A 21468-nucleotide genomic window follows, 5' to 3' on the forward strand; every position below is an offset into this window, starting at 1 on the left:
ATCTTGAGAATGCCACATGGCACACATAAGCCAGCCTTCCGGCCTCATGCAACATCACACTGTAGAAGGAAAACAACCCCTTCCCCACCCCTCATTTACTCCAACCCAAACAACAACCAAGTCAGTTTAGTGGTAGGAATTTATATTTTTTTTTGCCTTTGTTCAGAGTACATGAAGTTGGTAAATATGCCACATGCCTTCGGTGGAAGTACAACGGTTATTATTCTATACAAGTATGAGGTTGGGGGTAGGAAAAAAGGACAGAGGTGATGACAGACACACAGTGGAAACCCCACATCGCCTCATGGCAAACCAAGGAAGAAGGGGATGTGGGAAGCTCGGCTTCATTTGACTGCAAAGTCCCGGGGTTTGGTTGCATATTTGCTCATGCACATGGGTGGTGGAGGAAGAGGGACAGCAAAGACACAGAAGAGGGTACAGGGTGGGGTGAGAAAGAAAGTAGAAGGCCAAACATCCCCAAAAGAACAAAGCCAACTACATCTGGTGAGCCTCAGAGGGACAGAAGCCCAGGAAAGAATTCCTGTGACAGGGCTGGGTGGGCCAAGAGGGCGAATTTGCTCCAGGCTCGGGACACATCGAGGACAGTGGTGGTTCTTCTCCAGCGGTGACCCCCTGCATTAGGCAAGGAGGAGCCCAGAGGAGAGTGGAGACCTTCGAGGGGGGCCGTTGGGAGGGTACACTGACTGCTTTCTTCCAGCTCTTCAGTCCTGCCCTGGGGCAGGACGAAGGGAATGTGGGAAACAGGGGCAAAGGGAGAGGAAGGATGGTTTCGCGCAATGAAATGCTGCTGCATGGAAAGGGAGCATCCAGACCCGGCCCAGCCTGGCCTCAGCCTCAGCCTCTTCCAGCTTGTGGGCCGGAGGACGGGAGGAATAAGGGGTCACGGGTGCTCCCCCTTGCTGCTCCCAGCCTCCCTCCTCCCCTCACACCTGGGTCTGTCCCACTCCCTACACTATCCTAAAGCCCAGCTATTGCCTCCCATCCTCAGGTTCCACTGTCTGCCCCCACAAACCATGCAGAGAGGAAAGGAAAGGAGGCAAAGTGGAATTCAGAAGGGTACGGGTGGTTCAGAAGGGGAGCACAGTGCAGGAAGAACAGACGGGTGGCTCTAGATGAGAAGGCCCATAAAAGCACAGCAGTGCACATGCGTACCTGTCCACAGCCAGTCCCGCCTCCACCAACACTGGACTTCTCGGAAAACTCAGAAGAGGCCAGCCTCAGGAAGGACCTCCTGCCTCATCCCTGTCTTTGGTAAGTACATGGGAATGGGGTAGAGGAAAGGAGTCCCCAAGAGCCCACAAGGATCCTCATTTCTAACACCTCACACTTTATCAACGGGAAGGGACCAGCAGGACCCTCCCCAACAAGCAGGCAACAAGTGGCTTCCCCCAAGCTTGTAAGTTTCAGATTAGGCCCTTGACTCGTTGTCTCTCTATAATTAACACTCATTCTCTCTTTATCTGTGCCAACAATTAAAACGAACTCAGAGCCCCCAGCTTTGGCTATATGAAATTACTTGGTGCTCTCATGAACAATACAGAATGCCGCAGAAAACGTGGACGAGAGACAGCCCCTTATAGCTATGAGCTTAGGTGGCTGCTTCTAGGATGGGAATGAAGGCAGTCCTTTTGCAATTAATGTATGTTCTGAAGGTCTCCGGAAAACAAAGCAAAAGGCCGTAAGATCCCTGACAACACAGAAAATCTCAGACTAACAGATAAGAAATAACTGCAAAAACAGATTTGACTTTCTGAAAGGGTACTACCCCAGAACCAAGTTGGACTTTGGGCCCACCCCAGGCTCCTCTTCAGGCCTGGCCTAGGAGAAGAGCCCCAAGTGACCAGGGCAGTCCCGAGTGAGCTGCCATTCTCCTAGCTGTTCCCAGCCCCCTCCTGCCAGCGGCCTGGCCTTTCCTGGTGACACCATCAGCACCAACACCCTTCTCCTCCCCCAATCTTGGCACCTTCTTGGGCTCGTCACCTCGGCTACACCCCTTCCTCTTTTCTTGGCCTCCAGCTCTTTTTGGCTTTGGGAGAACTGAAGAGTACATAAGAACGGAGTAGGGAGGTGCCAGCCACGGCTCTTCAGGGAGTTACTTCAAGACTGTGCCACGAGCAGCATTTCTAGTGTTGAGGGACACAGTGCAAATGAAAGCAACAGAAAAGGAGGAATGGGCAATGGAGAAGCCAGGACAGGGTGGAGGAAGGTAAATGGGGACGTTCGTTGAGAAAGCAAACAGAGGGAGAGGCATGTGAGTTTGGATGGCAATGGAGAACAGGGAAGGGGTGGCACATTCTCAAGTAAAAAAGTAGACTGGACACAGGAATCAGGAAGTCCCAGATGGAAAAAGAGAAAGAGACAGGAGAAAACAAGAGGGCAAATTACATCAAGTTACTAGACATTCACGCCTTTCAGTTGCAGGTGTCCCATCCCTGTGGTCTCCCTCTGACCCAAGCCAGTGACAAACAGCACAGCCCCACTTCCTCAGAACAGGAGGGACCATCTTCCCACGGGATCTTGCAGAGGGAAGGCTTGTCCATCAAGGAAGTCCCTTGTCTTTGCCCTTTGTCCCTCCCGAACCAGGTGATGATCCCACAGCAGCGATCTCCGTACCTCAGTCAGAGCAGCCCCACTCCCCAGGCAGGCAGGCAGGCAGGCAGGCAGGGCTGGGAGAAGATTCCAGGACCTTCCCACCTCTTCACCCCACCAGCAACCTCAGCGATACTTACTTACAATAACTACCACGATGATGGCACAGATAGCTCCCAGCATGATCATCATCTGAGGAAACATTGACCAAAAATGGGTCCTTGGATTTGGGGAAGAGGAAAGAGATGTTTCCACTAGAAAGGTGGGAAAAGAACTTCCTCCATCCTTGGGACAGCGGAAGAAACCACACATCACCCAGGAGACAGGCAGGCCTCTCGGGGAGGGCCCAAGCCTCCTGTTCCCCATGAGACAACCACCCCTGCACCACAGCCGAGGCTTCCCAGAAACAGAGCATCTGCAGCTTGCTCCATTTTGCTGAGCTCCTCTCGCCTGGAAGCTTTGAAAGGAACACCAGTGGAGGTGCAGACCTGGGATCTTTAGTTGATTCATTCCTCACCGTGAAGTATTCGGCCCATTCCTAAAAGCTGCAGGTATTTAAATATATACCTTCCCTAGCCATTGTGTCGATGTCGGCCGTGTGTGGGGAAGGGCCAGGCGAGAATTTCCCAGGGGTCTTTGGGAAAAGCAGCCTGACTGACCACCTCCCAGCTCCTCAGGGTCCGGCTGGCACCCAGTTAGTGGTTCTGAATACTCTAGCCTACCCTGGTGGCCAATTCTGGGTACTGCATCTCAAGGAGGCTTTCTGATTTCCTCCACAGAGTTCCGCAGGGCAGAGACCCTGCGCCACCGGAGGTGAGGAAGGGAGAATCTGAGGGTTTTCTTGCCTTCTGTGAGTTGAGGACAAGAAAACTCACCTTGCAGTTTTTCCACCAATACTTCCTCTTTAGCTTGGCAGCACTGCTCTCAAATTGTGACGCTCCCACCTGCAAGGCGTCAGCTCGGTCATCCAGCTGTGACAGTATCTCATCCCTCTTCAGGACCTTGTCCACATTCACACGCATGATGTCCACCACCTGAGGGGGGTTCAGAAACAGAGCTAGTACCCTTCTCTGCTAGAGACAGGGGTAAAAACAACAGAATCTCAAGTCTGGCCCTGTGTAACTCCCAGAGCTTTTAGCTACCCCTCTATGGGGGGGGGGGGAAGTTTCTAAACTTCTATCATCTGGAAACTCTCAGAGAAAAAGCTCTCCACTTACTTCCTCCACTTGTGCCTGGGTTTGCTGTAGTCGTCTGTTACTGGTCGTATTAGGCGGAGGGCCAGGGGGACCCCCTCCTGGGGCAGTCCCTTCTGCCCCTTCAGTGGGTGGCTGAGCTGGAGCAGACCTGTGGAGGGAAGCGGGCCGAGTACACAGAGTAACCGAGACAAGAAAGGAATCACGTGCGTTCTCGTCCCGTATCACAAACGCAATAGTGACTAGGCTACACGCAACTAGAAGGGATTCTAACTGCTTGGTGACACCAAGTAGGGAGATGCAGCAGAGAGGAAGAAGCAAAAGATGAAAGATCCTGTAACAACCTTTAGGTGGGGTTCAGGGACATCCAGGGTGGCATCAAGAGTCCTGTTTGGGGCTATCCTTTGACCTAAATTCAAACATCCTCTGGCACAATGGCTACAGGGACAAATGTGCCAGCCTTGGACTAAATGGCACTTCCCTCACTGTCAGAAAGAAGCCTTTCACATGAAGTCAAACTGGAAAATTCCTATCCAGGTTAGGAGAAATTTGTACAAAAGCCTAAAGCCTACAGACTGAACAGCTCTTTTACGCAAAGCCTAAAGAGGACAAACAAGTTGACAGACCCTGCTTAGAGGAAACCGGCTATTAGTTGTTTCACACAATGATTAGTATATCAGAGCTGTTGTAAGGACAACTTGGAGAATCACCAAAGGCAAGGTTTCTGTAGGTAGAGTTGAGTCAGTACTGTTCGCTTGCTTTGTTTTTGGCCGAGAAGATGGGTGTTTCACTTAGATAGACCTAGGGCGCCAGGCAATTGTGTTAGTTATGAAACTGTTCCAAGAGCACAGACAGGAAGCAAGAATATGGGTAACAGTCCTCAATATACATGTATCATAGACATCGTGTCCCTTCCTTTTCTAGATTTGGCATCAAGTCTCAGGAGGCTCCCTAGTTCTTTATGTCCCAAAGAGAAATCTTGGTTTACACAACTACACACAGAGATTGTTCTTTCTTTCTCTTACCCTTAGAAGGGATGAATCTAGTGTGGGGTCTTCAAGATAAACTCCCTTCCATGTCCCAACACATGGAAGCTAAATTCATCTCCTAAAGAATTCCCAGAAATCTAACCTAAGGCATGAGATTTTCTCTCCCAAGTAAGAACCCACCGACAGAGGGAGAGCTCTCAAACTTGGTGGAGAAGAGAAGTTATAGTAAGAACTCCTCAAACAGAAGCAGAATCTCACAAAACATACCTCACAGGAGCAATCCAAGAGTAAATGCATTAGAAATTAAATCATCACAAGTCACCAAAAAGGAAATGCCTTAACTACCCACAATAGAACTGATACCCAGAAAATTCTTCCTCCCTAAGTGAATTTCTTTAGGTCTAAAAAGATAGAGAATAACTCTTCAGAGAGGCTTTACTAGCAGATTATACCCAACTCAACCCCATTAAAGAAATCGCTTTCTCATTTCCCTCTAAAGCACAAAGGAAAGAAACATACAAAGCCATGGAAGCCAAAAGACTTGTTACTACTACAATCTCGTTCTCTGAAGGTGAAAAATTCAGTGAGTAGGTAGCAGCCAGTATTTGGTCTTGGAAGCAGTCCAGGATGGTGGCACCAATGACACAATTAAGGTCAGAGACCTCGTGATGCCTTGCTAGTCACCATGCTTTCTCCATTTCCTTCAGTTCATCCCACATGCGTGCTATTAGGAACCAGTCCATCCCCCACCTCCCCAAAGTGTGGGGGAGGGGGGAAATGGAATCTTAGGTCTTGGCCAAAATGCACAGAAGAGCACATACAGTTAAAACTGTAGAAATCAAATAGAGAAAAAGCGAAATGATTATAAAGCGTTTGAAGGGACCATTTCACTTACTATTTGTTGGGAGTTGGGAACAGTCAGCAATAAAACATCCAAGGGTAGTCGTAACCCATATGTCACATAACTAAATCTTTTCCCTTTTTTGTCACTAAGAGAAGCAACACAAATATATCTAGGACAAGCCGGGACTCCAGACAGTAATAAGAAAGAAAAATCTCTATTAAATATATGGTGGTCCTGCCAGGGTTATACTTCATTTGTCTCGACACAGTTCTCCCTCAGGATCTTGGGATGGGGGTTGTGTTGAAGACAGTCAGAGACTAAATTGAACTGTTGGGGGAAGGCAGAGATCCTCAGTTCTATTTCTCTTCCAAATACTTGGCTAAGATCCGATGACAGGAAAACACCTCGTATACAGGTGGCCTTGAGATAAATGGCTGCTTGGAATCACATGCCACTGCCCCTTGAGTCTTTCTGAGCTGCTCACCTGCCGCCAAAGAACTGTCAGTTAAGTTTCTGGATCTTTGCTCACTGGCAAAAGGGGGTGGGCGAGTAGAGTAACAGGCATAGTTGGGGCGAGGGGCATACATAAATTCGGAGATTGCAGGGCAACTCAAGTTACTAACTGGCAGATGCACCCATTACTGTTTCCGGAGGCCCTACGTACAGATTCGATCAGACAAGAAAGGGTCTCGAACCCCCTCCCCCCCACTTTGTCCCTCCATGCCCCACCTTCGCCCTGTCCCGGGCTTCACTATTACCGAAACCTGAACCGGGCGCCCCGCAGGCGAGAGGAGACAGTGCCATGAAGGTGGGACCCCCCACGCCCCTACCCCGCCCGTGGAGTGCTGGCTGTGGCTGCTGCAGGAATGGGGTGCTGCCCTCCCTCCCCAGGGGCGGCCAGGTCTGGGGGCAGCGCGCGGCGGCGGTTCCCCGCGTAGCCGCAGCTGCTGCAATGCGCCATTTTCCGTCCCGCAGAGTGCGGCGCTGGGGGTGGGAGTTGGCAAGGTGGTGTCGAGCCCCCCACACCAGAGTCAACTCACATTTCTGTGCCGGAGGAGGGATCCGTCTTGTCTCCTGAGCCTGCGGCCAGATACCTGGCCGGGAAACGCTGCAGCTGAAGTCTACACAGCCGCCAAGCTCCGCCTCCACCTGACCAACCGGAGCTCTAGCTGCGGTGGAACTTACCGCAGCTGCCGCGCGGGTCCCACACTTTATTAGGGTCGGCCACGCCTCCCAGTAATGTTGACAATCCGGCGGCCCAATCGACGCCCAGGACAGGCTCCGGTCCAGAAGCCAAGCCCGACTAAGGCCCAGCCCGCCCCGCCCCTGCAAGTTGGCCACTCCCAGCTCTCCTCTCACTCCCGACGCCGGGCAGAAGCAGTTGCCGGGGGGATCGTTCACTGACCACTACAACTAGAGTTTGCTTACCAGTCTAACTAAGCGACAGGGCTGAGTGGAAATACGCGCCAGCTCTCTGAAAGGGCGGCGCCAAGAGTTTGATTTAGGCCCTTTGGGTACCTGCCAGCCAATCGCTGAGCAGTTCCTGAAATCTGGGCCCGCCCACGGCCCCGGGCGCCAGCGGCTCCAGCCAATCACAGCCGCTGGCGGGTCCCTGCTCACTGTCGCCCAGACCCTGGAGTGCTAGGTAACGAGGAGGTCCCGCGGTTTACTCACAGGGGGACACGCAGCGCTGCCCGGAGCTGCGCCCTACCTTTCCACCCCTCCCAAACAGCCCTGAGGTGTAGAATCCACCGACGCAGAGCCGCGGCCCCTTGCGACCCAGTACCGGGCGCGGGGTTCGGTCCCTCCAGAGCAATTACGAAAGCTTCATTCATCTTTTCCCTTCAACCGAGCCAGCAAGCTCCTCACGCAATGTATCCTAAAACGAACTCCCCCTGCAAGCCCGCCCTTCCCATCCCTCCCGCGTAGGTCACCACGTCGACTCAGTTGCCCAAACCAAAAACCTGGAAACCACCGTAGATTTCCTTACCCGCTCATCTGTACCCCTCCTCTGATAATTCACTAACTGGAGTCGATTTTTTTTCCTTCTTAGTTTTTCAAGGATTCGCTCCCATCGTATCACGGTCCTATTCTCACTTTAGTCTATGATCCCTTGCCTGGACGCCATCAGTTGTAAAACTTAACCATTATTTTAGCTCCCGCTAAGAAAAAAAAGTAGCAAATAAACTGACACCACGCTTTCTTATCACTCCGAATTTTTATTTAATATTTATTGAAAGTGTAGATTTATATAGATACAGATTTTTATAATAGTTCACTCTTGTGCGTACATAAAAAGGAATTTAAAAGGAGTAACATGGTAAAAATATTCCCAAAACGTCACATTCAGAGCCTCTTGTGATTTTTTTTTTTTTTTTTTTTTACTTAGTTTTAGATGTCCGTGATTTTTCACACAATGTAGTCCTCTGTGCATGCCATCAAGGGCTTTGGTGATGCAGCATTTCCTAAAAGAATGTTCCTCTTCTGTCTCTGGAATTTTCTTCCAAGCCTCAGACACCCATTTCGCAAGTTATGATTCTTCTGAGTAGGTATGACAAATACAGTATGACTACTCTCTGGCTATAGTTACAATGAAACATCCCAGTTTAGATGTTAACATTGGCGGGGCGGGGGGAATGCCTCCTAGAATCAATGAAATAAATCTTTCTGCTTCTAGTCTTGCCCTCCCTCATATCCATCCTCTAAGAAACCACCAGGAAGATCTATCCAAATGTCATAACCCTGCTTAAACCCTTAAACCCCACCAAATCTCCCTTGGAAAAAAAAACAGTGGAAAAAAATCAGTGAATTTTTTAAAAATTAAGATGTTTTTCAACTTGTTGAAAAATAATTATAGATTCACACGAGGTGGCCCACAAAAAAAGTAGGGGGAGGTTTCCCTATCTCCCTTCACCTAGTTCCCCACAGTAGTAACAGTACAGTATTAAAACCAGGAAATTGGGGCGCCTGGGTGGCACAGCGGTTAAGCGTCTGCCTTCGGCTCAGGGCGTGATCCCGTCTGCCTTCGGCTCAGGGCGTGATCCCGGCCTTCTGGGATCGAGCCCCACATCAGGCTCCTCTGCTAGGAGCCTGTTTCTTCCTCTCCCACTCCCCCTGCTTTTGTTCCCTCTCTCGCTGGCTGTCTCTATCTCTGTCGAATAAATAAATAAAATCTTTAAAAAAAAGAAAACAGGAAATTAACATTGGTACAATCCATAGAGTTTATTCGTATTTCACCATTTTTACATACATTCATATGTCTGTGGTTTTATGCAATATGTGTGTAGATTCGCGTAACCACCACCATGATCACCAGACAGAACTATGACATTACTACAGGGTTCCCTATGATATCCTTTTATAGCCACACCTGCCCCCATCCCTACAACTTGTCAGCCACTAATTTTTTCTCCATCTCTATAACTTCATAGAATGTTATATAAATAGAATCATACGGTATGAAACATTTTAAGATTGGCTTTTTTCCTATTTTTGCCTGTGGATGTCCAATTGCTTCAGGACCATTTGTTCAAAAAAGCAGCCCTTCCTCCATGATGCCCTTGAAATCCATCCAACTTATCGATAGTTTTCATTGCTGAGTAGTATTCTGTGGAATGGATATGCCATAATTTCTTTAACCATCTACCTGATTAAAGGACATTTGGGCTGATTTCAGGTTGGAGCTATTATGAACAATCATGTACAGGTTTGCATGAATATGAATTTTCATTTCCCTGGGATAAAATGCCCAAGAGTGCAATTCCTGGGTAGGAAGGTAATCGCATGTTTAGTTTTAGAAGAAACTGCCAAACTGCTTCCCAGAGTCATTCTACCATTTAAATTCCCACCAGTAATGTATGTGGGATCCAGTTTCTCCACATTTTCACCAGCATTTGGTGTTGTCAGTAATTTCTTTATTCTAGCCATTTTGATAGGCCTGTAGTGATATATCATTGTAGTTTTAATTCTCATTTCTCTGATGGCTGAGGATGTTGCACATGTTTTAATGTGCTTTTTGCCATCCATATATCCTCTTTGGTGAAGGGTTTGCTCGTGCCCTTTGCCCATTTTCTAATTGGGTTGTTCCTTTTTTTTTTACTATTGAGTTTTGGGAATTCTTTAAATATTCTAGATAAAGTAGTTTGTCTAATAAGTGGTTTCTTCCGGTCTTTTTTTTTTTTTAAGATTTTATTTCTTTATTTGACAGAGAGACAGACAGCAGTGAGAGAGGGAACACAAGCAGGGGGAGCGGGAGAGGAAGAAGCAGGCTCCCAGCAGAGGAGCTCGATGCGGGACTCGATCCCAGGACCCTGGGATCACACCCTGAGCCAAAGGCAGACGCTTAACAACTGAGTCATCCAGGCGCCCCTGTCTTTTCATCCTCTTAAAGGGATCTTTCATAGAGCAAAGGTTTTCAATTCTGTTAAGATCTAATTTACCAACTTGTCCTTGGATTATACTTTTGGTGTAAAGTCTAAGAATCTTTGACTAGCTTAGACCCTGATGATTTTTTTCTTATTTTCTAAAAGTTGTGTATTTTTATGTTTCACATGTAAGTCTGTGATCTATTTTGAGTTCATTGTTGTATAAGGTGTAAAGTTTAGGTCAGAGTTCATTTTATTGCCTATGGATGTCCAAATGGTCCAGGACCATTTGTTGAGAAAGCAAACTTTCCTCCATTGAATTGCTTTTGCACTTTTGTCAAAAACCAGTTTGGCAGCACAACCTAAGAGTCCACCTAAAGAAGCTGGAAAAGGAACAGCAAATAAAGCTTAAAGCCAGCAGAAGTAGGGAGATAATAAAGATTCGAGCAGAAATAAATGGTATAGAAATTTTTTAAAAAACCGGTAGAACAGATCAACAAAACTAGGAACTGGTTTTTTGAAAGACGTAACAAAACTGGTAAACCCCTAGCCAGACATATCAAAAAGAGAAGAGAAAGGACCCAAATAAATAAAATCATGAATGAGAAAGGAGAGATCACATGAACACTGAAAAAAATATAAACAATTAAAAGATAATATTATGAGCAACTATATGCCAACAAATTGGGCAACCTGTAAGTAATGGATAAATTCCTAGAAACATATAAACTACCAAAACCGAAACAGAAAGAAATAGAAAAATTGAACAGACCCATAACCAGCAAAGAAATTGAATCAGCAATCAAAAATCTCCCAACAAACAACAGTCCAGGGCTGGAAGACTTCCCTGGGGAATTCTACCAAACATTTAAAGAAGAGTTATTACCTATTCTTCTCAAACTGTTTCAAAAAACAGAAATGGAAGGAAAACTTCCAAACTCATTCCATGAGGCCAGCATTACTTTGATTCCAAAACCAGACAAAGACCCCACTAAAAAGGAGAGTTACAGACCATTATCCCTGATGAACACAGATGCAAAAATTCTCAAGAAGATACTGGCAAATCAAATCCAACGGTACATTAGAAGAATTATTCACCACGATCAAGTGGGATTGTTTCTGGGGCTGCAGGATGGTTCAATATCTGCAAATCTATCAACATGATACACTACATTAATAAAGGAAAGGATAGGAACCATATGGTGCTCTCAATAGATGCAGAAAAAGTATTTAACAAAATACAGCATCCTTTCTTAGAAAAACCCTCAAGAAAGTAGGGAGAGAAGGAACATATCTCAACATCATAAAGGCCATATATGAAAGATCCACACTTAATATCATCCTCAGTGGGGAAAAACTGAGAGCTTTTCCCCTAAGGTCAGGAACACGACAGGGATATTCACTCTCACCACTATTGTTCAACATCGTACTAGAAGTCTTAGCGTCAGCAATCAGACAACAGAAAGAAATAAAAGGCATCCGAATCAGCAAGGAAGAAGTCAAACTTTCACTATTTGCAGATGACATGATACTTTATGTAAAAAACCCAAAAGACTCCACCAAAAAGTTGCTAGAACTGATACACAAATTCAGCAATGTTGCAGGATATAAAATCAACATACAGAAATCTGTTGCATTTCTATACTCCAGTAACAAAGCAGCAGAAAGTGAAATCAAGGAATCAATCCCATTTACAATTGCACCAAAAACTGTAAGATACCTAGGAATAAACCTAACCAAAGAGGTAAAAGATCTGTGACTCTGAAAACTATAGAACACTAATGAAAGTTATTGAAGAAGACACAAAGAAATGGGAAAACATTCCATGCTCATGGATTGGAAGAGCAAACATTGTTAAATTGTCTATATTACTCAAAGCAATATACACATTCAATGCAATCCCAACAAAAATAATACTAGCATCTTTCACAGAACTAGAACAAACAATTCTAAAATTTGTATGGAACCAGAAAAGATTCCAAATAGCCAAAGTAATATTGAAAAAGAAAAGCAAAGTAGGAGGCATCAAAATTCCAGACTTCAAGCTGTATTACAAAGCTGTAATCATCAAGACAGTATGGTACTAGCCCAAAGACAGATACATAGATCAATAGAAGAGAATAAAGAATCCAGAAATGGACCTACAACTCTATGGCCAACTAATCTCCAACAAAGCAGGAAGGAATATCCAATGAAAAAAGACATTCTCTTCAACAAATCGTGTTGAGAAAACTGGACAGCCACATGCAGAAGAATGAAGCTGGGCCATTTTCTTACACAATACACAAAAATAAATTCAAAATGAATGAAAGACCTAAATGTGAGACAGGAAACCATCAAGGTCCTAGAGGAGAACATGGGCAGCAACCTCTTTGACCTTGGCTACAACAACTTCTTACTAGACACATCTCTGGTGGCAAGGGGAACAAAAGCAAAAATGAACTATTGGAACTTCATCAAGATAAAAAGCTACTGCACAGCAATGGAAACAATCAACAAAACTAAAAGGCGACCTACTGAATGGGAGAAGATATTAGCAAATGACATATCAGATAAAAGACTAGTATCCAGGGGCGCCTGAGTGGCTCAGTCATTGGGCTTCTGCCCTTCGGCTCAGGGCGTGATCCCAGCATTATGGGATCAAGCCCCACATCAGGCTCCTCCGCTAGGAGCCTGCTTCTTCCTCTCCCACTCCCCCTGCTTGTCTTCCCTCTCTCGCTGGCTGTCTCTCTCTGTCAAATAAATAAATAAAATCTTAAAAAAAAAAGTCTAGTATCCAAAATCTATAAAGAACGTATCAAACTCAACACCCCCAAAATAAATAATCCAGTTAAGAAATGGGCAGAAGACATGAACAGACATTTCTCCAAAGAAGATATACAAATGGCCAACAGACTCATGAAAAAATGCCCAACATCACTCATCATCAGGGAAATACAAATCAAAACCACAATGAGATACCACCTCAGAATGGTCAGAATGGCTAAAATTAACAACTCGGGGGGGGAAACAGATTTTGGAATACAGAGACAGGAATCCTCTGACACTGTTGGTGGGAATGCAAGTTGGTGCAGCCACTCTGGAAAACAGTATGGAGATTCTTCAAAAAGTTAAAATAGAGCTACCCTATGACCCAACAATTGCACTACTAGGTATTTATCCAGAAGATAGAAAAATACTGATTCAAAAGGGCACATGCACCACAATGTTTATACCAGCACTATCAACAATAGCCAAATTATGGAAAGAGCCCAGATGTCCATCGACTGATGAACAGATAAAGAAGTGGTGGTATATATACACAATGGAATATTACTCAGCCATCAAAAAGAATGAAATGCTGCCATTTGCAACAACGTGGACAGAACTAGAGTGTATTATGCTAAGCAAAATCTGTCAGTCAGAGAAAGACAAATATCATTTGATCTCACTCGTACGTGGAATTTAAGAAACAAAACAGATGAACATAGGGGAAGGGAAGGAAAAATAAAATAAGATAAAAACAGAGAGGGAAGCAAACCATAAGAGACTTACCTATAGAGAACAAACTGAGAATTACTAGAGGGGAGATGGGTGGGGGGATGGGCTAAATGGGTGATGGGCATTAAGGAGGGCACCTGCTGGGGCACCTGGGTGGCTCAGTTGGTTAAGCTGCTGCTTTCAGCTCAGGTCATGATCTCAGTGTCCTGGGATTGAGCCCCATGTCAGGCTCCCTGCTCAGCAGGGAGTCTGTTTCTCCCTCTCCCTCTGCCCCTACCCCGGCTCATGCTCTCCCCCACTCCTTTCTAATAAATAAATAAAATATTAAAAAAAAAAAAAAGGAGGGCACTTGTGATGAGCACTGAGTGTTATATGTAAGTGATGAATCATTAAATTATACTCCTGAAACCAATACTACAGTATATGTTAACTAACTTGAATTTAAATAAAAACTTGAGGAGCGCCTGGGTGGCTCAATGAGTTAAGCACCTGCCTTCAGCTCAGGTCATGACCTCAGGGTCCTGGAATGCAGCCCCGCATCAGGCTCCGTGCTCAACAGGGAGTCTGCTTCTCTCCCTCTCCCTCTGCCCTCCCTCCCCCGGTTCATGCTCAGTCTCTCTCTCAAATAAATAAATAAAATATTTAAAAATTTTTTAAATAAATAAAAACTTGAAAGAAGAAAAATAAAAAGGTATTATTATTTCCCTTTAAAAAATTAGTTAGGCATATTTGTGCAGGTCTATTTCTGGGTTCTCTATTCAGTTCCACTGATCTGTGTGTCTTTCCTTCTGCCAATAGCACACTGTCTTAATTACTATAGCTATATAGTAAGCCTTAACATCATATAGAATTATTTCTGCCACTTAAATTTCTTTTTCAGAATTGTTTTAGTTATTCTAAATTTTTTGCCTCAAAGGTTATTTTTAAAAATGCATTTATGAACTGACAAGAAAATAAAGACTTTGTAGACCAAAAACGAAGTTAAAGCTGGTACTCAGAGAGATAAGCTGAGCACTGAAGCCTGTTTTGCCTTATGGGCATTTGCTAAAAAGTTGAATTTAGACATGGTGAGCCTCACCAGATGCCACCATGGCATAAGAGACAGAGCTCAGGGATTTTCTAGGGTTGGAAATCTAACAGAAGGTCCCCACCATAAAGTCAGAAACCTTATATTGTCATGTAAGAGTGGGTTTAAAATATACTAACACCCACACTGCCCTAGGGGACTTCATAGAAAATTTCTTGCCTGGAACCTAGGTGCCTAGTGGAGATCTTTTATTTTTCTTTCCTAAAAACAAAATGGCAAGAATTTAAAGTCGTTTTAGGTTAATAGTGCCACCAAGCACCAGGCAGAAGCAATGCAATCCTCTCTGGATGAGCTCATCTTCAATGTAGGCCCTGGGGAATTTCCACAGATACAGTTCCAAGAAATATAAATTGTGGTCAACAATTGCAAACAAATAAGGAACAAGGTTCCAAGAGCAAGAGCCAACAGAGATAGAGATAGGAAATAAGAAAGAAAGTTAGAAAATCAAGCCAAATAGTCCAATGTCTGACTAATAGGAGTTCTAAAAAGAGAAAACAGGATATGAGATAAAATGAGAAAACAGGATTATAAGAGAAATACAAGAAAAATTTCCTGAATTGAATAAATCCTTCTGGATTAAATAATGTGCCCAACGCAAAGAAAAAAGAAGCACACCAAGACACATTTTTATGAAATCGGAATATTATGGAAAAAGAGAAGATCCTAAAAGAATTCAAAAAAAAAAAAAAAGGAGAAAAAAGGAACAGGAATCAGAATGGCATCCCAGTACAGTATTAGAAGATAGAAGACAGGGGCGCCTGGGTGGCACAGCGGTTAAGCGTCTGCCTTTGGCTCAGGGCGTGATCCCGGCGTTCTGGGATCGAGCCCCACATCAGGCTCCTCCGCTATGAGCCTGCTTCTTCCTCTCCCACTCCCCCTGCTTGTGTTCCCTCTCTCGCTGGCTGTCTCTATCTCTGTCAAATAAATAAATAAAATCTTAAAAAAAAAAAAAAAGAAGATAGAAGACAATGTGGCAGTGCCTTTAAGATTCTGAAGAAAAATGATCATTAATCTAGAATTCCATACCAACCAAACTATCAATACAAGGTCAATATAAAAAAAAAAGATCAATATATATCAAAAGGTAGAATATAGACTTCTTTCAGCATCAAATTCTTACCTCTCTTTTCAAGCAGGCTACTACAAGATGCACTCTGGCAAACAAGAAAGAAGAAGGCAATAGGTGTAAGGAATGGAATGCTGGGTCCACACACAGAGCTGGTCAAAGAAAATCCTTGGAATGGTAGCTGTGCCGCAGACCCAGAAACAAAGTGTCCTGACTGAAATAAGAAGATAGAAAAAACTGCAGGAAAGTCTCCAGAGAAAAAAAATTGATAAAGTATCTGACATGTTTAAATATTTGAAAAATAATATGAACAAGTATTTTTACAGGTCTGGTGAGACATATGGGGAAAAAATGGAGATAGATACATAGAAAATTATACCCAAAAAAGATAATTATTAACTTAAGGAAAAACAAAAAGTTAAATAAGAAATGGAAGTTACTTCACATTTATGTCAATTGATTTTCAACAAGGGTGCCAAGACCATATAACGGGGGAAAGAATAATCTTTTCAATAAGTGCTGCTGGGTTAACTGGATGTCAACATGCAAAAGAATGAATTTGGTTGCCTACCTCACCATACACAAACATTAACTCAAAATGTTTCAAAAACTTAAATGTAAGAGCTAAAACTATAAAGGTCTTAAAAGAAAACATAGTTCTACGTCTCAAAAGAAGATATGCAAATGGCCAATAAGCACAAGAAAAGATGCCTTACATCATTAGCCATCAGGGAAATACAAATCGAAGCCATAGTGAGATACTACCTTATGACCACTAGATGGCTATAATGAAAAACAAACAAACAAACAGATAATACCAAGTGTTGCCAAACATGTGGAGAAATTAAACCCTTATACACTGCAGGTAGAGATGCAAAATAATGCAGCCAATTTGGAAAAGAGTTGACAATTCCTCAAACGGTTAAGCATAGAGTTACCATGTGACCCAGCAATTCCACTTCTAGGTGTATACGTAAGAGAAATGAAAATGTCCACACAAAACCTCGTTACACGAATGTTCATAGGTCACATTATTCAGAATAGCCAAAAAGTAAAAACAACCCAAATGTCCACCAACTGATAAATGGGTAAATATGGTGTGGTATATCCATACAATGGAATATTATTCAGCAATAAAAAGGAATGAAGTACTGATACATGCTACGACACGGATGAACCTTGAAAGTACTATGCTAAGTTTAAAAAACCAGTCACAAAGGATTAAATATGGTGTGATTCCATTCAGATGAAATATCCAGAATAGGCAAGAATCTATAGGGACAGAATGTGGGTTAGTGGCTCTCTAGAACTGGGAGGGAGGAGGAATTGAGGGTGACAACTAAGGGGTATAGGGTTTCATTTTGGAGTAATGATGAAAAAGTTCAAAAATTGAGTATGATGATGGATGTACAATTCAGTGACTATACTAAAAGCCATTGAATTGGGCAAATTGTGTCTCAATAAAGATATAGAGTTTTTAAATAAGAAACACAAGTTATTCCACAGTACACTATGTAGTAAACAATATTGACATGGTCCTAAAAATGTAGATACTGCCTACTGATTTAAGCTAAAATGCTGAGATAACTATGATGAAGAGGAGTGGGGGGTAGGGTTAATGAGAAAGGAGGGGATTGAGAAGTGTAAATCCAGTTTCCTGACAAGATAACTAATAGAGGCCACTGGCTTCCTCTTCCAAGATCAAACCTGGAGAATCTATTGAAGCTATAAGGAATCATGAATTTCAAGAACTAACAACAAAAGCAAAAGAAGGTGGTAGATACATTGATAGATATATGCATGTCCGTGATATATACCAGTGTGGTATATGTGTGTACTGGGGAGACTGAAGACTATTGTTATGGGTTCAATCGTGTCCTTCAAAAATTTTTGTGTTAAAGTCCCAGGGCACCTGGCTGGCTCCGTTTGTGGAGCATGTGACTCTTGCTCTTGGGGTTGTGAGTTTGAGCCCCACGTTCAGTGTAGAGATTACTTAAAAATAAAATATTTTAAACAACTTTTTTTTATGTTGAAGTCCTAACCCTCAGTACCTCAGAATGTGATCTTATTTGGAAATAGGGTTGTTGCAGATGTAATTAGTTAAGATGATGTCATATTGGAGTAGAGGGGGCCCCACTCTGGTATGACTAGTATCTTTATAAAATGGGAAGATTTGGAGACACACACATGGGGAGAATGCCATTTTAACATGAAGGTAGAGAGCTGGCTGATATGTTTACAAGACAAGGAACACCAAAGATTGCCAGCAAACCACCAGAAGCTAGGAGAGAGGCATGAAATAGATTCTCCCTCACAGCCCTCAGGAGAACCAATCCTGCTGACACTGATCTCAGACTTCTAAGCCTCTGGAAATGTGAAACAATAAATTGTTGTTGTTTAAGCCACCAAAGTCATATATTTTGTTAAGGCAGCCCCAGAAAACTAATATGTACAGCTATCTTGAACTACCTTTTATTATATACCCCAAACCAGCAATGAACATACATATATTGTACATGTGTATTACACCATTGTGTAATAGGTGGTGAGAATACCAAAAGGTACTTCAGAGTGCATAAAGTTTGACTTGTTATAATAAACACTGATAAGTTTAAGAAACCAACAGGAATAAATAAATATGAATGTTTCTTAGAATATTAATAACCCTAAAGACAAAAATAGAACATTGTTTTCTGGAACACCACATGATCTTTACTTATCCATCGAAAGATTTGTTTCATTTTTTTAATCTTTTTTCCCCTATTCCCCTCCCCAGCCATAGATGTTACAAATTGCTTGTTTTTGCAAAATGTGTTATTTTCTGTTCATGAACTTCTAATTTACATACATGATTTTTTTAAAGATTTTATTTATTTGGGGCGCCTGGGTGGCTCAGTCGTTAAACGTCTGCCTTCGGCTCAGGGCATGATCCCAGAGACCTGGGATCGAGCCCCACATCAGGCTCCTCTGCTGGGAACCTGCTTCTTCCTCTTCCTCTCCCCCTGCCTGTGTTCCCTCTCTCACTGGCTGGCTCTCTCTCTGTTAAATAAAGAAATAAAATCTTAAAGGATAAAAAAAGATTTTATTTATTTATTTATTTATTTGAGAGAGAGAGTGAGTAAGAGGCAGGGGGCACAAGCTGGAGGAGAGGCAGAGGGAGAGAGAGAAGCAGGCTCCCTGCTGAGCAGGGAGCCCAGCACTTGGGGCTCAATCCCAGGACCCTGGGATCATGACCCAAACTGAAGGCAGACGCTTAACCAACTGAGCCACCCAGGCACTCCCACACATTTTCTTTATTTATCAGTTGATAGACATTTGGGTTGTTTCTTCTTTCTGGCCATTATGAATAACAATGCTATGAACGTCTGTGTACCAGTTTTTGCATGAACATGTTCTCATTTGTGTTGCGTACATACCCAACAGGAGTGGAATTGCTGGGTCATATGCACCAGTGAGCACTTTTCTCTTCCTCACTTGAAATGTTCTACCACTTCTTTCTTCCCTTACTGAATTCCAACCTCTTCTAGGAAACCTCTCCTGACTAGGCCAAATACAATCTCTTATCTAGATCATTAATCTCCATGTCAGAGGTTTCCAAACATGTCTAATTAAAATTACCTGAGTGATTTCAATCAGAATTATCAAAAACTAGAGGAGTAATACTTTGAGTAAAAACCTGGAAACAATCTAAGTATCTATCAAAATGGAACTAGTAAAACATTATGGTAGAGAATGTGAGGATATAAACAATATCCAAGTTATATTAAGTAAATAAGAAAGGTACAGAACAGTGAGAATGGAATCCTACTCCTCTCAAAAGGAGATACACAGTTAATATATGCTTGTACATGCACAGTGTGTGTCCAAAGACTAAAAAGAATCTTTTAAAAATGGTTGCCTCTGGGAAAAGAGTGGTCACCTCTGTGAAGGAGCACAGAAAAACAGGCTGTGAGAAAACTTCTCACCTGATTCACTTTAGTAATTTAAAATTTTGCATTGTATGTATGGATACATTTTTAAAATGTGTTTTTAAAAAAAACAACACATAGATGTGCAAGACTCAGCTCAGCTCTACAGATCACAAATCTTTGGAGGCAGGAACCAGGCTTTTGAAATTGTGAAACTACCAAGATGATTCTGATGATCAGTCAGGCTTAGGATGTAAACCATTCATATGGTACTTAATGCCTCATATTAAAGTGTACTTGTGAGAATATATCTTTATTCCCTAACTAGAAAAGCATATTATCTACTACATTTTGTTTTTCCTATTCTCAGCTCAGAAAAGGTACCCAATATTTTTGATGAGAACGCAGAAGCATAATTCCATTTATCTGTTATATTTCAACCAGTGTGAAAGTGTTTTTAAAAATACATTTAACATAACAGAATTATGAGGCAATTAAAAATTACCACTTTCAATACATGAAGGGCTAAATGTCAAAAAGTGCCAGCAATAATTTTTCTTTTTTAAAAGCTATAGGTATGGCTAGTCTGCAAAAGGCAAATGGTCCAAACCTAAGACTACAGGACTTATGGATGAGTCAGACTTCACAGTCTACACAAATGAGTAAAACTAGCATCTAGAGTAAAATAAAGTGTGTGGATAACAGATTCCAAAGAAGCCCTATTTTATTACAGGGAGTATACAAATTCCTTTCCTTATAAGGAAAAGTACTGTTCCCCCTCTCTGGGGTGACAGATATGACTCTTCCACAGTTCCCGGCTTTCTCTTCTACCGATACTTTCCATGTCGATTGAAATGTTTGTAGAGGTAGCTGATGCGCTTGTTAAGGTTGTGCAGGTCATCAATGAACATCCTATTTCCAACCATTTTCTTCTTTCGGATACAACGTTGTAATTCATTCCCCTTCCAGCCCCGAAGCCATCTGGGGCCCCTGATCAGTTCTTTGGGGTGCATTTCAAAGTCTCCTGTGAAATGTGAAAGAACGTATTAGTTCCAAGACAAGAGGAAAACAGCCCCGACCCGGCTCAGCCTTCAGCACACAGTTGCATTTCCCTGAGCTACGTCTATAGACAAGACACATTACACCACATGATCAAGAGCACAGTCTCTGGAACCAGACTGCTTGGGGTTCAAATTCTGACACTGCCATTTACTTGCTTTGGGAAAATCACACAACGTCTCTGTGCCTCAGTTTTCTTGCCTGTAAAGTGAAAAAGTTATTATAAGGACTAACAGCAGTGAACACAACCTAAAGAGACACTTACGGGTCTGCTCTTACTACTGAGTACGGTACCATTTCTACACAGGTGAAAAAAAGTCTTTACGGCACAATTGCCATTCTGAAATTCTGTGCCATGGAGTCGTGTCTTACCCAGGATCCCGATGTTGTCATACACCCCGAACATGGCCCTCTTCTCGTTCCAACGATCAACCACTTTGGGAGGAGGGAGAGTGAGCCTTACATGGAACATTCTAGGAAGACCTAGGGATGGGGAAGAAATGGAATGAATATGAGCCGCTTACAGACAAGCAGTTCTCGGGGCGTTTTTATACATCAGCCACTTACCCAGAGAAAAGCTTCTGCAGGCCAAGGGCACCCGGTCCCATAGGGCCCTTCCTGCCCCCAACGATAGGCTCCCTGCCATTGCTCTCGTCTCTCCCCCACAAAAGCACACCGCACGAGCATAAGCAAAGCGTCGCACGCGGCCTTCAAGCTGACAGTGACCTTCCGCGCTGGCCTCAGACTGCACTAAGTGGAGGAATCCATCTTGAGACTCACCCCGCCTCGGTCCCTCCCTCCCCAATCATAAGCCCCGCCCTCCGGGTTCCGGTGTACGGAGGCCTTGACACCTCCCCCGTCCCGGCTT

General features: G+C 43.5%; 2 protein-coding genes across 2 annotated transcripts; both read right to left on the bottom strand.

The window, feature by feature from the left end:
- Nucleotides 1-121: 121 nt before the first annotated feature.
- On the bottom strand, nucleotides 122-6814 carry VAMP1 (vesicle associated membrane protein 1). Its single transcript, XM_045781256.2, has 5 exons — nucleotides 6677-6814; nucleotides 3828-3954; nucleotides 3486-3644; nucleotides 2751-2802; nucleotides 122-2334 (listed from the first exon to the last, which is right to left on the bottom strand). Coding segments are annotated over exons 1-5 (357 nt in total). The 5' UTR covers nucleotides 6679-6814; the 3' UTR covers nucleotides 122-2317.
- Nucleotides 6815-20247: 13433 nt separating this feature from the next.
- On the bottom strand, nucleotides 20248-21403 carry MRPL51 (mitochondrial ribosomal protein L51). Its single transcript, XM_045781088.2, has 3 exons — nucleotides 21168-21403; nucleotides 20973-21083; nucleotides 20248-20565 (listed from the first exon to the last, which is right to left on the bottom strand). Exons 1-3 carry the CDS (start codon nucleotides 21244-21246, stop codon nucleotides 20369-20371), a joined length of 387 nt encoding a protein of 128 aa, XP_045637044.1. The 5' UTR covers nucleotides 21247-21403; the 3' UTR covers nucleotides 20248-20368.
- Between the last annotated feature and the right edge of the window lie 65 nt (nucleotides 21404-21468).

This window comes from Ursus americanus, chromosome 25, assembly GCF_024610735.1.
Source record: "Ursus americanus isolate L20-20 chromosome 25, mUrsAme1.1.p, whole genome shotgun sequence".
Taxonomy (NCBI): Eukaryota; Metazoa; Chordata; class Mammalia; order Carnivora; family Ursidae; genus Ursus; species Ursus americanus.